This window comes from Psammomys obesus, unplaced genomic scaffold (assembly GCF_907164565.1).
Source record: "Psammomys obesus unplaced genomic scaffold, mPsaObe1.curated_primary_1811, whole genome shotgun sequence".
In the NCBI taxonomy this organism is placed as follows: domain Eukaryota; kingdom Metazoa; phylum Chordata; class Mammalia; order Rodentia; family Muridae; genus Psammomys; species Psammomys obesus.
Genome location: NW_026585691.1, coordinates 1245854 through 1258443, shown reverse-complemented (window position 1 = coordinate 1258443; position 12590 = coordinate 1245854). Strand labels below are relative to the sequence as shown.

General features: G+C 53.6%; 1 protein-coding gene across 1 annotated transcript in view; it reads left to right on the top strand.

The window, feature by feature from the left end:
• The window catches only part of Smad3 (SMAD family member 3), a 106750-nt gene extending 96861 nt beyond the window's left edge, over window positions 1-9889 (top strand). Inside the window, exons 6-9 of the mRNA XM_055597103.1 lie at window positions 767-979; window positions 1748-1885; window positions 3888-4032; window positions 6095-9889. Coding sequence (XP_055453078.1) covers window positions 767-979; window positions 1748-1885; window positions 3888-4032; window positions 6095-6218 — 620 coding nt within the window. The 3' untranslated portion in view covers window positions 6219-9889. The remainder of the gene's footprint in view (window positions 1-766; window positions 980-1747; window positions 1886-3887; window positions 4033-6094) is intronic.
• The last annotated feature ends 2701 nt before the right edge of the window (window positions 9890-12590 follow it).

Genomic DNA, 12590 nt, shown 5'->3' with positions numbered 1-12590 from the left:
ATCCAGGACCCAGCCTGCTGAGGGGATGCTATAGGGGTAGGCAGGTTGGGGCACAGGCTGTGGAAGTGGAAGGCTGGGCCACTCGAGAGAACTCCTTTTTAAGCACTTCCCAGATGTCCTAGGAGAGAGTCGGCCCTCACGTGGTCGGTTGGTCTGCCCTGCAGAGCTCCTGGAAAACCACAAGAACCTCAAGAGGTGTTTTGTGTCGCATCATTCTGACAGCTGGCAGCTATGTAAAGATGGGGCATGGTTTCCGTTCTGAGATTCGTGGCTGCCCCTGTTCTTGATTCCCGGTCTGTGTGCTCACACATGAGGCACTGCTGGACTAGAGACGCCGCTGTGGCCAGGTCATTACAGACAACAGAGCAAACTGCTGCTCCCCAGGCCAAGTGGCACCAAAATAAAAGTCCTTTGGGCAGCAGAGACTGACATGGGCTTCTTCGAGGATCTTGAGAGAGAGAGGCTGGGAGATGATTTTGTAGATGGTATGGCCCATACCATAGCTGAAGCCTACTTGGAGCTCCCCTTAGTTAGTACTGGCTGGTCCTGACCTGTTTCATGTTTGGGCTAGCCTGTCTCTGAAGGCTGCTTCTGTTCACAGGAAAGCCTGGCACCATGGTGCAGGCTGCCTGTGGGTCCAAAAGAAACGAACCCAGTGTCTGTTCTCTCAGAAGCTGTCAGGGCCTCCTCCAGACTCTGAGCAGCTTGCCCCCTGGCACGCTGAAGGGTTTGTCCCCCTGACCTGGCACACCCCGTGTCTCTGCAGACCTCCAGCCAGTCACGTACTGTGAGCCGGCCTTCTGGTGCTCCATCTCCTACTACGAGCTGAACCAGCGAGTTGGGGAGACGTTCCACGCGTCACAGCCTTCCATGACAGTGGACGGCTTCACTGATCCCTCCAACTCGGAGCGCTTCTGCTTGGGCCTGCTGTCCAATGTCAATCGGAACGCGGCGGTGGAGCTCACAAGAAGGCACATCGGTAATGGGCCCCCACAGGCAGTGCTGCCCCCGGGGCCACCGAGACCCCAGCAGCAAGGACTGTAGGACCGATGAGAGGAGTTGGGAGTGTGAAGCAGCAGGGTCTAGAGAGACAGTGGGCAGACTCACCTGGTCTCTACCGACAGGACTTTGGTCCTTCAGTCGGACCATTTTCTTGCACTCTGGGCCTCTCCTAAGCATGAGGCGACATCCCCACTGGGCAGAGATCAATGCTTATGTAACCACTGGAGTGCTGAGGCAATTGAAAATGAATTTCTGTCCATCTGGAATGGATTTAGGTGGTGGAGGGAAAGAGATACAATGCACTAGAAACTATGTGAAGAGAGGGCCCTTTGGCAAGGGGCCAGGGAGGGCTGATGCCTCGCTAGCACCCTGGCTTCACCAAGGCACCTCTCTGCCTTGCGGGGAGGTGGGGAGGGAAAGCTAGACCAGCGGGGTGGCGGCAGCTGTCCCTCCAGTCACTGTCACAGGAGTTGCTAAAGTGAGTTAATATTGCTGTCCTCTAGACAGGGGCACAGGCCTGTAGCTGTGTAATGGCAGAAGCCATCACTGGGACTGGGTACAGGCTCTCTTTCCTGTACCACCTATTTCAGCTGCTTGAGGAACCCAGAGCCACCGTCATTCTCCCGTTCCGCTTCAGGCTGCGCTCTGGGCTCCTTGTTTGGAGCAGCCATTCGATGCCCCTCCCCGGCTGGCCTGCCTGCCCTGTGGGTGGGTCTCTCTACCCAGTGTCTTCTGACCTTCCCAGGGAGAGGCGTGCGGCTGTACTACATCGGAGGGGAGGTCTTTGCGGAGTGCCTCAGTGACAGTGCTATTTTTGTCCAGTCTCCCAACTGCAACCAGCGCTATGGCTGGCACCCTGCCACTGTCTGCAAGATCCCCCCAGGTAAGTCAGCCTTTAGGGTGCTGCCCTGCTCCGTGGCCCCTGAGGCGTGCCCGGAAGTCTTTCTTGCCTTTCCTCCTCACTGGTGTTTGCACTGTCCTCACTGCACTCTCTGTAGCCCTGACCTCTAGAGAACAGAGGTAACACAGACCTCCACCCCAGGGCTTCCTCCATCACCCACAGGGCCGTGGTGCTCTCTGAACTTAGGGAGTGTTCTGGGGCTATGCCAGGAACTGGAGCAGGCGGGAGAGGTGGACAGAAGTGCCCCGTATCTGCAGCTTTAAGATGAAAACCGATGAGTGTGACACATCCTAAGTCCCAGGCAGGCAGCGCGGACAGGGAGAAAGGCCATCCACTTGTGGGTGATCAGGAAGGCCTTCTCGAGGAGGCATTAGGTACCAGGTGACGGGGACGTTTGTGAGGTCATTTGGCCAGAAAGGACAGTGTTACAAGGGCGAAGAAGAAATGCAGAGGACACTGGGACACTAGGAGGTATTTAAATGGCCTTCTGGGCCTAGGCCTTGGATGAATTCGAGAAAGTTTTGGGTTTATTCTAGGGAGTTGAGGTTTTTCTGAGATGTCTCCCAGACTTCAAGAACTGCCAGGTTGGACACCACCAAGGCAGAAAGCCCAAGCGCTCCTCAAATGCCACGTGGCCTGTGTCCGGGACATGTGTGGATCTTCTTCCCGTGTCCACTGCTTAGCAGATGACAGTGCAGTGGTAGGCTGTGGGCAGGATAAAGGAGAAAATTCCAGCTGGGACAGAGCTCTGCTCTGGCAGCCTTTGTGCTTTCATTTACAGAGCACGTCCACACCTCTGAGCTCATGCCTCCTTTCTAGTGACCCCCTGTGGCTTTCAGAAAGGCTAGGGAGACAAGTTTGCAGTGTGAGCCACTTCACAAAGACCCAGAGCTGGGGAAGGAGCCACAGCAGGCCTTGAACCACGGAGGACTGGCTGGCTGACGAGCACGAGCACGGGCTGTTTGCTCTGCCGGCTCAGCTGGGGCTATAGCCCAGGAAGCGGGTATGGGCTGGGCTCTGTTCTTACCAGGCCCTCCTCCCCCAGCACACAGGGGTGAGGTGAAAGCTGGGCGGTATTCCCAGCCTGCTGCCTTCCCTGCTCCGTCCCTGGTGATGGCTGAGCTGGCTCCAGTAATGTCCTGTCAGCTCAGAGACTGTCGGGGCCCTGATTACTTACCCCACCTCCCCTTAAAGGAGACACAGACAGGGTCAGGAGAAGCAGAGTCACACAGCAGATAGGGTCTCTGCTGGTCTGCCGGCTACTGGATATGGACTCTGGCCTTTATTTCCTGGGTCATGCACTTCTGACACTGGGGCAGTTAAGGACTTCAAACAGGTTTATTTTTAGTGTTATTTGTGCCTGTCTCTAGCTTGTACTATAGAGAATTAGGTTTACTTTGCTGCCAGTGTGACCTTGGCTGAAGCCTGTACCCAGAGACCATCATGTTACCTGGCTCTCTTCTCCAGCCCCATCATGAGACAGGGCCATCAGAGGAGCCAGGTGGAAAGCGCTTCTGACCCTCTGGAGAGCATCCCTGTGCCATAGGCACCATACCCACTTCACTGCCACATGCTGTGTTCCTGTACCAATGCGGGAACACTTGTGCCCAGGTGGCTACCAAAGCGCCAGGCTCAGGTCCCCTGCCTCTCTGAGCCCTAGAGCCCTGCCTCAGCCTCTCCAGAAGCTTTGATGGCACACTATCTGTGCCATCAAAGGCCACTTCCAGGCTTCCTCCTTAGCATCTGGCATCCCCAAGGCTGGAGGAGGTGGCACCCACAGGCCAGCCCTCAGTGTCCCTTACACATACATCTCCCTGCTAAGCACGCGCAGATCAAGTGTAGAAATGGAGAAGGCCCAGCCTTGCATGGTGATGGGCACAGAGCAGGTAGCCACTGAGTGAAGCCAGTGTGCGACTTGAGGCTTGCGAATCAAGCCATTTGGGTGGTCCCAGGATTGTTTTATCTTACTGTCTGTGGTTGGCAGGCTGCAACTTGAAGATCTTCAACAACCAGGAATTTGCCGCCCTCCTGGCTCAGTCCGTCAACCAAGGCTTTGAGGCCGTCTACCAGCTGACTCGGATGTGCACCATCAGAATGAGCTTTGTCAAAGGCTGGGGAGCGGAATACAGGTCAGTGACTAAGTTGCCTCCAGCCGGGAGTGGGGAGGAACCAACTCCAGGCAATTGGCCGAGGTCCTCGGAGATCAGGGAGATCAGGGATGGCATCCCAGCGAGCAGCACAGCCTGAAGCTAGTGCTCAGCAGTTCTCAAGCGTCGGCAGCATTTCCAGGCCCAGTGTGGGGAGGCCGGCATTATCCTGTAGAGCTGTGGGAGCTAAAGCCCAGGAAGAGCAAGGAGCATACATGCAGCCAAGTGGGAAGGACAGGTTCAGACCTGGCCTCTCTGGGGACAGACTCTCAGGAGGACTGTCTCACTGACACTACCAATGGCTCCATCACTATTAAACTCAACAAGGAAGAAGGCGATCTGAGTGTGGATGGAGAACAGCTAATTTATGTTTTTGTTTTTCAAGAATTCCAGTTCACACTTTAAACATGGCACCAGTAATAGCCAGGTCTACCTGGCCCACTGTGTTGAGGCCTCAGACCGTCTAGACTGGGTTTAATGGGGATGGAGTCTCCTCTTCCCGTGCTGGACAGGAGTGTTGTGGAGGCGGGGCTACATGTCCCACTCCACGCCTCCTCCCAGAGCACACAGACACAGAGGTGCCCACACACCAGCTGCAGCCAGAGCCTTTCGAGCTCCTCGCCCCTTCTCTTCATTTTTCCAGATGTTTGGAATCAATTTTGTTTTGCAGTCATTCTGCACCCCAGCCAAACCCATTTCAATATTGGCTCTGGGCCACCATTCGTAATGAAATCCCGATGAGCATGACTTATGGAAAGTCAGATTCTCAGCACAGGATGGAGCTCTATAAAATCCAACTTCTCCGAGCTCAGAGCTGCTGTTCCTTTGTGGGTGCCCTGTGGTGACAGTGAGCAAAGCACTTTGGGCCCTTTAATCTGAAATCCAGGAGGGTAACCAACCAAGCAACCAACCCAAATGGTCAGACTACAGAAACTCCCAGCCCTGTTATGATGACCCAGCCCAAAGGTCTGGCTGGAGGAATGCCTGAGCCAACCTTTTAGCCCAGGATTTACACCACTTAGGGAACTGAGAGTGAAAGGTTAGGAGATTAATTATTTACTGCAAAAACCCCAAAGGAGAAGAACTGGGAGGCCCACTTGCCTTCAGGGAGACACCTTGGGTTCAGTGTGAACTTCCCTGACGATTCAGGCAAAGCTCATGACAACCAGGGCCTCTGGCACGAGGGCCCTCAACAGTCCCAGGGCCCTCCATCTACGAGTGTTGGCAGAAGCACCTCTCTGGGGCACTGTATCACCGGGCAGGACACCCTGCCCACACACCCCGTCCTCCACAGCTTACTGCGCCACTGCCGCCTGGCAGTGTGGCACAGCAGCCTAGCGGCCGGTGCGGCCCCTTCCCAGAACAGCCATGCCCTCCTGCACTGTGGGCCAAGCAGAGTAAGGTTTCAGGCTGGTTCCTAAAGCAGCTGGGAGCGGGCCTGCAGCCCAGGCCTCACCTCCAGCTGGCATCCCTACGCTGCCACAGCAGATAGCCTTTGCTCAGTGGAGCTTGCCGCGAGCTGCGTCACCAGCAGTCTGAATTTAGACCAAGTGCTTTGGGGGGGAAAGAAATGTGTGGTGTGCCTTGGTTTTTCCAGTAATTGTTCCCCGGCTAGCTCTGCTGGTAAGATTTTCCAAAACAAGCTGTAGATGGGATTATAGCAGCACCCTGGGACCTGAAGCATATGGGTTCCGTCCGCGCTTTGTGAAAACACCCTCTGTCAGAGAGACATGTCATGACAGCTGCAGGCCTGGCCCAGATCTGGAGAGGGGCTACAGGCATCGACCCAGTGGTCAAGCCAGGAGCCAGGGAGACCTATGTTCAGGCAGGGGGTCATCCACAGGGGCTTGTCCCTCTCCTTCCGGCAGAACCTGCCCTACTCAAAGCCCTCCCTGGTTGGAGGAGTGCGGCCTGGTTTGGCCACCTTCCTAGTACCACCTCTAGGCAGTGTCAAGCACGGGTAGATCTCTGGCATGAGATAGCAGAAAGTTGGTTTGTCTTTCTGGACACTTTTAAACCTCCCATCTCTTCCCTCTTTTTGCAGGAGACAAACAGTGACCAGCACCCCCTGCTGGATCGAGCTGCACCTGAACGGGCCCTTGCAGTGGCTTGACAAGGTCCTCACCCAGATGGGATCCCCCAGCATCCGCTGTTCCAGTGTGTCCTAGAGACACTGGGAGTGAAGGGAGTGGGTAGGGGGGCGGGCTTGGGGAATATGGCCTTGGAAGAGAACTCCATCAACCTGTTCTGGTCAAAGGACACAAATTCTCTCAACTAAGGCAACCGACCTGTTTTCTGAAACTACAGGAGAAAAATCCCAGGGATAGATGTTATGAACAGCTGTGTCTGCTGCATACATGTGCCCCAGTCTGAAGGCCAAGTGATGACTTCTGATCTGGTGGCCTCAGTTAACAGGTGGTGTGTCGCCACCCGACTCCTTGTTTAATGACAGAGATCTGGGATGTCGAAGTCTAAAAGGAAAGTGCCTGTCCCCGGGGCTGGAGCATGGGGCTCACCCTTGGGTAAGAACTTCCCACCACTCTCCCAGAGGGTGTGCCTGGAGAACTGGATGGCCTACGCTGGTACTCTCCCCCGCCCCCAGAATGCACGCTGGGAATGTGCTGGTGGGGAAAGCTGTTGAGAACCATTTCTTCATTGTCCCTTCTCCTTTGGAAGGACCTGCTGAAGCTCAGCATGTATGTGTATGTGATGTATAGTTCCTATTATCACATTAATCTCAAAAGAGAGAGAGATATCTAAGTGTTCACAGGAAGCGGGCGGGGAGCCAATCGCAGAATGTGTGTCACCGCACTGAATGCATCTCTGAGAGCTGGCACCATATTCTGGTGTGTATGCTGTGTTGGTTTGTGGAGACAGTGGTGGTAATGAATTCTCCTAGCATAGGCTCTTTGGAATGTCTTGTTTTAGAAAAACAATTTTGGGTACGTACATTGGCTGGAAAACCAGAGTGGACCCAGCCACCACTTCTTGCCCTGAGGTTTGGAAGCTGAGCTTTTTAGAGACAATCCACCAGAAGGTGAGAAATCCCAGGCCGACATGGGCAAATGAAAAGGGCTATTAAAATTTTTTACACCCTGGAAAATTGCAGGCCTGGCGCAGAGCTCTGTCACCCTCACCCTGGGAGGGAAGGCCACCGAGCTTTGGTAGAGGACCGTGGCTGAAAAGTGCTGCCATGGTGCTGTGTGACGAGCACTGTTCCCAGGGGCAGTTACCAGAAAACCAGTATAAATTATTTCAACTGGAAAAAAAAAAAAATCTCTTTCCCGGCTGTTTTAGAACATGGCACACAGGATCACCCCCTGAAACTGGTACTTTCTTCTTGGCTGCTGTCTCTGTTGTGAAATGACGGTCCCACGTTGTACATGGATTTCCTGTAGAAGTCCTGTCCTGTTCCAGAAGGGAAGAAAGTGCACCCTGCAATGTGACGTCTCCTCGGATGCTCCGGAGACCGCAGGGCACGTCCTGGTGCCTCTTCTGCAGGATCCCATGGCCTCTGAAGCTCTGGGCAGGATGTTTCCAGCTGGGCATGCTGATCCCCAAGCCTCCTTCAGACACAAGATGCCCGTGCAAGCTGCCGCCACCACCACCGGGCTGTGGTTACTGAACTCAGAGACAATTCTGAACCCCTCAGCCCCTGAGGGGGCACAGACCATGGATACAAACGTTATGTCAGGCCTGAAATGGTCTGTGGACCGCTGCTTGACACAGGGAGTCCCGGAACTGCCTACATGTCACCGGTGCTCTGAGTCAGGACACAGGGATACTCTGCTGTGGCTTCTGCTGAAGCATTCATGGTCCTGTCTTACCACCCACGGGCGGTGGTTCATGCCACTTGCTGCCCAGTTTCCTAGGGGCTTCCTGTGGCCCCCGTCTGCCATTTTCCAGGTGCCTGAGGAATAACTCTTGGCTGTCATCCCACAGAGTCCATCCTGCTGTAACTGGAAAGCCCTCGAGAACCTGCAAAGCTCAGAGCTGGAGGCTGCAAGCTGGGACTTTTTTCCCTCTCATCAAAGGTTTCTTTCTTGGCCCCTTTGCTTTCTTGGCCAGTTGGTGGAGAAGGATGTACAAGGAAGTTCTGGGCAGGTCTACTCTTGGCATCCCTGAAAATAAAAGGCTTAGAGTCTAGGCAATGCCACTCCATTGTGGAGAACACAGGTCCTTTGGGTACGAGTAAGCAAAGTGTCCTCCAAATTAGTTTTCTTGGTTTTCATCCTGTATGAACAGCATTTCTACTTTTAAAGAATAGCTGAGAGCTGGCAGGAAAGCTTCGCAGTGGCCAGTGTGGCCTCTGGAAAGTACTGTTCCTTCAGGTGATCCTGTCCCAGCCTCTGGCCCCTGCTGACACTGATCCACACGACTGCCACCAGGCAGAGGGCCTGTCTTCAGCACCCCAGAGCAGCTCACTCTTACCTCTTTCCTCCTCCACTGCCCCTCCTTCCCGACTTAGTGCTTGTTCAGGTAGCCCTAGCCATGTGGATTACAGGCCTGTGCTGGCGTGCCATGGCAGCCAGCCCCTTCCAGGCTGGCTGTAGAAGACCTGGTGTTCTTAGAAAAGCCTAGAGTGGAGAGCAGGGACTCTTAGGAAGCTCACAAGGAGGGCAAGGCTCTGGCAGATGTTTCCGCTGTCCTGAGAGTGTGTTGTATTTTTTATTGTTGGTGATTTTTTTTTAACTTGTTAACGTATAGCAATGAGCCTCCGTGCTTACGGGGTGCTGTGGTCTTACTCTTCCCCCACTTGCTTCTCAAAGCTGGGATGTATTCCAGAGCTCAATGTTTTTACTCAAACCACAGAAAGGTTTTCTTTTAAGTAGCGTGTGCAGTCACGCTTATGCCTGAGTTGTCTGGGGCAGAGGCAAATATCTGATTTCATTCTTAGCCCCAAGCTGCCATTTCTGAGTTTTTTGAGTCCTTGAGGCTGGAAAGGCGCCTGAGCAAGAAGGGACACAGCTGCAGCTCTGCACTGCACTTCTCACTGTGACTAGGGGTGAGTGCCCTTCACATTAGAAGGAACTTGCTCAGGCCTGCTTGTATTTTTTTTGTGTGGCCTCAGCGCTCCATCACCGGCCTCTTTTAAGTAATGGTAGTTACAGTGCAGAGCAACTTCCCAAGTGGGTAGAAATCCACACACCAGGAGGGGCAGCCGTGAAGATGCAGCATGGCAGGAGGAGGGGAATGTGTTGCTGCATGGCTCTCACCCTAGAACCATCCCTGCAAGTTGCCTGTGTTAACGCAAGAGATGTTCAGCATTCTGCCGTTTTCATATTTATGTAACAGTTCCTTAAAACCATTCAGATGGATAACTACTTGCTTAAAGACAGATGTAAAGGTCTCTCCCCCAGGACAGTGACTTGGCAGAGCTGAGGCGCAGCCTGGACACTGGTGGAGGCTGCGGGTGCTCGGGACCTACAAGCATCAGAGCAGACTGGGCCAGCAAATAGAAACACACACCAACAGGCTGCCCTAGTCGAGCCCAGCCCTGCCATAGCTTGTCCTCCGCACCAAGGCTTCTCACTCTAGCCATGGAACTTCACAGGAAAATTGGAGCCATCTTTATCCCAGAAGCCTTTGCTGCTGCCAGGGGAAGTGGGCTGCTGTGAACTCTTGTTTGGGGATGCTTGGAGACTGAGGTTACCCCTCAGCCAGCCAGGCCTTTAGAATCTTTGTAAAAAGCATGTATTTATAGTGTTTTAGATTTTTCTAACTTTTGTATCTTACTGCGTTGTACCCTGATGTTAAAGAGCCGTGTCCCCGATTCTTATTAAGCGCCCTTCTAATAAACTTTTCACTGCAAAGCTCCTGGGCCAGGAGCGCAGTCTGATTCCCTGCTGCAGTCTCTGGGTAGAGGGACCTAAGGGGAACCCCAGTGAGGTCCTGGGGGCTTCAGAGCTCAGCCATCGCTAATACACAACACCCGGTCTGGCCTCTACTGCTACCCCTGGAATACCTGCCCTGTTTCCTGACCAAGGGCACTCATGGCACAGGACCAGCAGGGGATATGCTGCCAGCCACACAGACACTCTGGAACCCCGTGTTTATTTCCCCTGCACACCAAGGCTACTCCTCCAGCCTCCTGCCACTGCCTGTGCTGAGACTCCTCTAGCAGTCCTCTGCCATACTGCCAGTGTGGCTCCCATGCCACTCTGTTTCCAGAGATACAGAAATATTATAAGAAACTGTAACTCCTGCAATGCTGTTTTGAATTCTAAATTCAAAACGAGACATCAGCTGCTGTCCTGACAGAAATTTACATCAACCTCAGGAGATGTGGATGGAGATGACCAAGAGAAGAACAAATGGGGCAGAGGAGACAGCTCCCTAGCCTCCAGGGAGCCCCTCCTCCTGTCCCAAGGACCTCACCTCCTGTTCTGGAAGGAGCCACTTCTGGCCTCCACAGGAGTGTTCCTTGGTCCATTCCTCAGCTTTATGCCCACCTCCCAGATTCCCTCCAGGTTGTAGAGACTTCTAGAGTGATGTGTGCAAAGTGACTTGCAGAGCCACCTTTCTCATCACTCAGCCCTGCTTTTGGCAACTCCCACCTGCCCCCTCTGCAGCCCCGTGTGTTCCTTTCCGGTGATCCCTCACCTCCTTGCTGAGGCTTTAGTCGAGCAAACTTCTCTTTCAAAAGGTTCTGCCCTGTGAGCCTTCCTGGTTCTTCTGGGATGTGCCTTTTTTCCTGAGCCTTCACCTCCTTTGTGGTCTGCTCTTACAAGAACACGTCACATGTGCTCTTAACCTCCAGGATGAGTTCCATCAACCCCAGGGGTTTCCAGCCGCATACATGCTACTGACTCCTGTATCAGCCCTGAGCTTCCAACTCAGAGACAAAGGTCTGCTGGTCCATCAATTGCTCATGCTCACAATTCAGAAGACAGAATTACAGAAATTTAGCATTCCCCTTTGCAGATGATCCCCTCGAAAACTCTACTGGCAGAAGTCCCCTCCTGCCCACCTCCTGTTGCTCCTGAGTCTCCCCAGTCTGCTCTCACTGCTCTGCCGTGGCAGCTTCTACAGCACTGGGGCCCTGCCACAGCACCACCACCGCTCTGCTCTCCGGCCTGCTCTCCTACCAGTTCACACAGCCAGTGTCAGAACTGTCACTACAAAGAAATGCCTGAACTCATCTTAGTAAGAGATAAGATTTATTTTGGTTCGTGGCCTCAGACCTTTCAGCCCATGGTCATTTGTCCCCACTGTTGTGGGACCGTAATGGAGGCAGACGGAAAGCAAGGGCCTGGCCCTGGTGACCACAGGGCCGGGCCTACCTCAAAGGTTCCTCCTGCTCTCGATAGTGACGTGAGCTGGGGACAGCCTTTAACACGTTGTCCTTGGGGGAAAGGGGAATTTGAAAGCCAAACAACACTGCCCCTAGTCCACAGCCCAAATTCTAAGGTCATTCCACAGAAGACTCCGCCCTTTGCCTGACGGTCTATGCTGCGGCGGTGGTGCGGGCCTTGTCTCCATGCCTGCCTGTGTTCTTCCTCCTTCCCATGCCTTCTACCTTTGGCTTGCAGCCTCTCTGACCCACACCACAAAGGCAGCCAGCTCTCTGCCAGTGTTTTGCAGATTAGTTCAGCCTTCCTCCAGGAAGCCTTTCAGAATTTGTCACCAGTCTCCTCCACCAGGTGTTATTTGTGTCTGTCATCCTTTGCAAGGAGTGAGTTGCTGAGAGCAGGCCTGGCTTCCTGTGGCCTAATAAATCAGCCAGTACCCTCTATGGGGTTTTACCTTAGAGCTAAGCCTTCTGTGGAACTAAAGGAAAGTCACCAAAATTCAGTTCCAGGTCACTTGCTATTACAGCTGTCCCCAAATTCTGTCTCCCTCTACTCCAGGGATAAAAATGTGACGTGACTGCGGCCGCCATGCCTCTACCCATGGCAGTAAGCCCCAGTCACTGTGCTGAGCCCACTCAGCCAGGGAGCCCTGCTCAGAGAACTGATTAACGTGTGGACGGTGTTGTTGTCAGGCCTTCCTGGAGTCCACACATGGGTGGAGACCCTTTCTGTCTGGGACAGCCAGATTCTTCTCTGCCATCACCTTAACTACCACCATTTTTCTGATGGGACTGGCCCTGAGACTTGCCAGCATCCTTCTTTGGGCTCTCCCTTCTCTGTTCATGCCATGACGTACCATAAGAATTTTCATGTCTCCACCTACCTATGTGCCCAAACTCTTTATTCATTTTGTTGGAGTCCAGCATTATTTCCCTGAAGTCAGTGATTCTCCAAGCACATCCCAGGAGTGGCAGTATCACCCAGGATGGTAAAAAATGTGACTTTTAAGGTTCTACCACACACCACCTTCATCAGAAACGGGGTGGGACCTGCTCTGGGCTCACATCTGGAAACCACTGTGGCAGAGGCTGGCTGCAGCCCTCTTCTCATTCTGCGTGGCCTTCTGTCATCTGCGACTTGTCTTGCTTGTCTCTTACTTCTACCTGAGTCAAGTCTACGCTCCAGGAGAAAAGAAACTTCATCCTCAAGACTGACTCCTCTGCCATGCTCACTCTGATTCTGGCACCA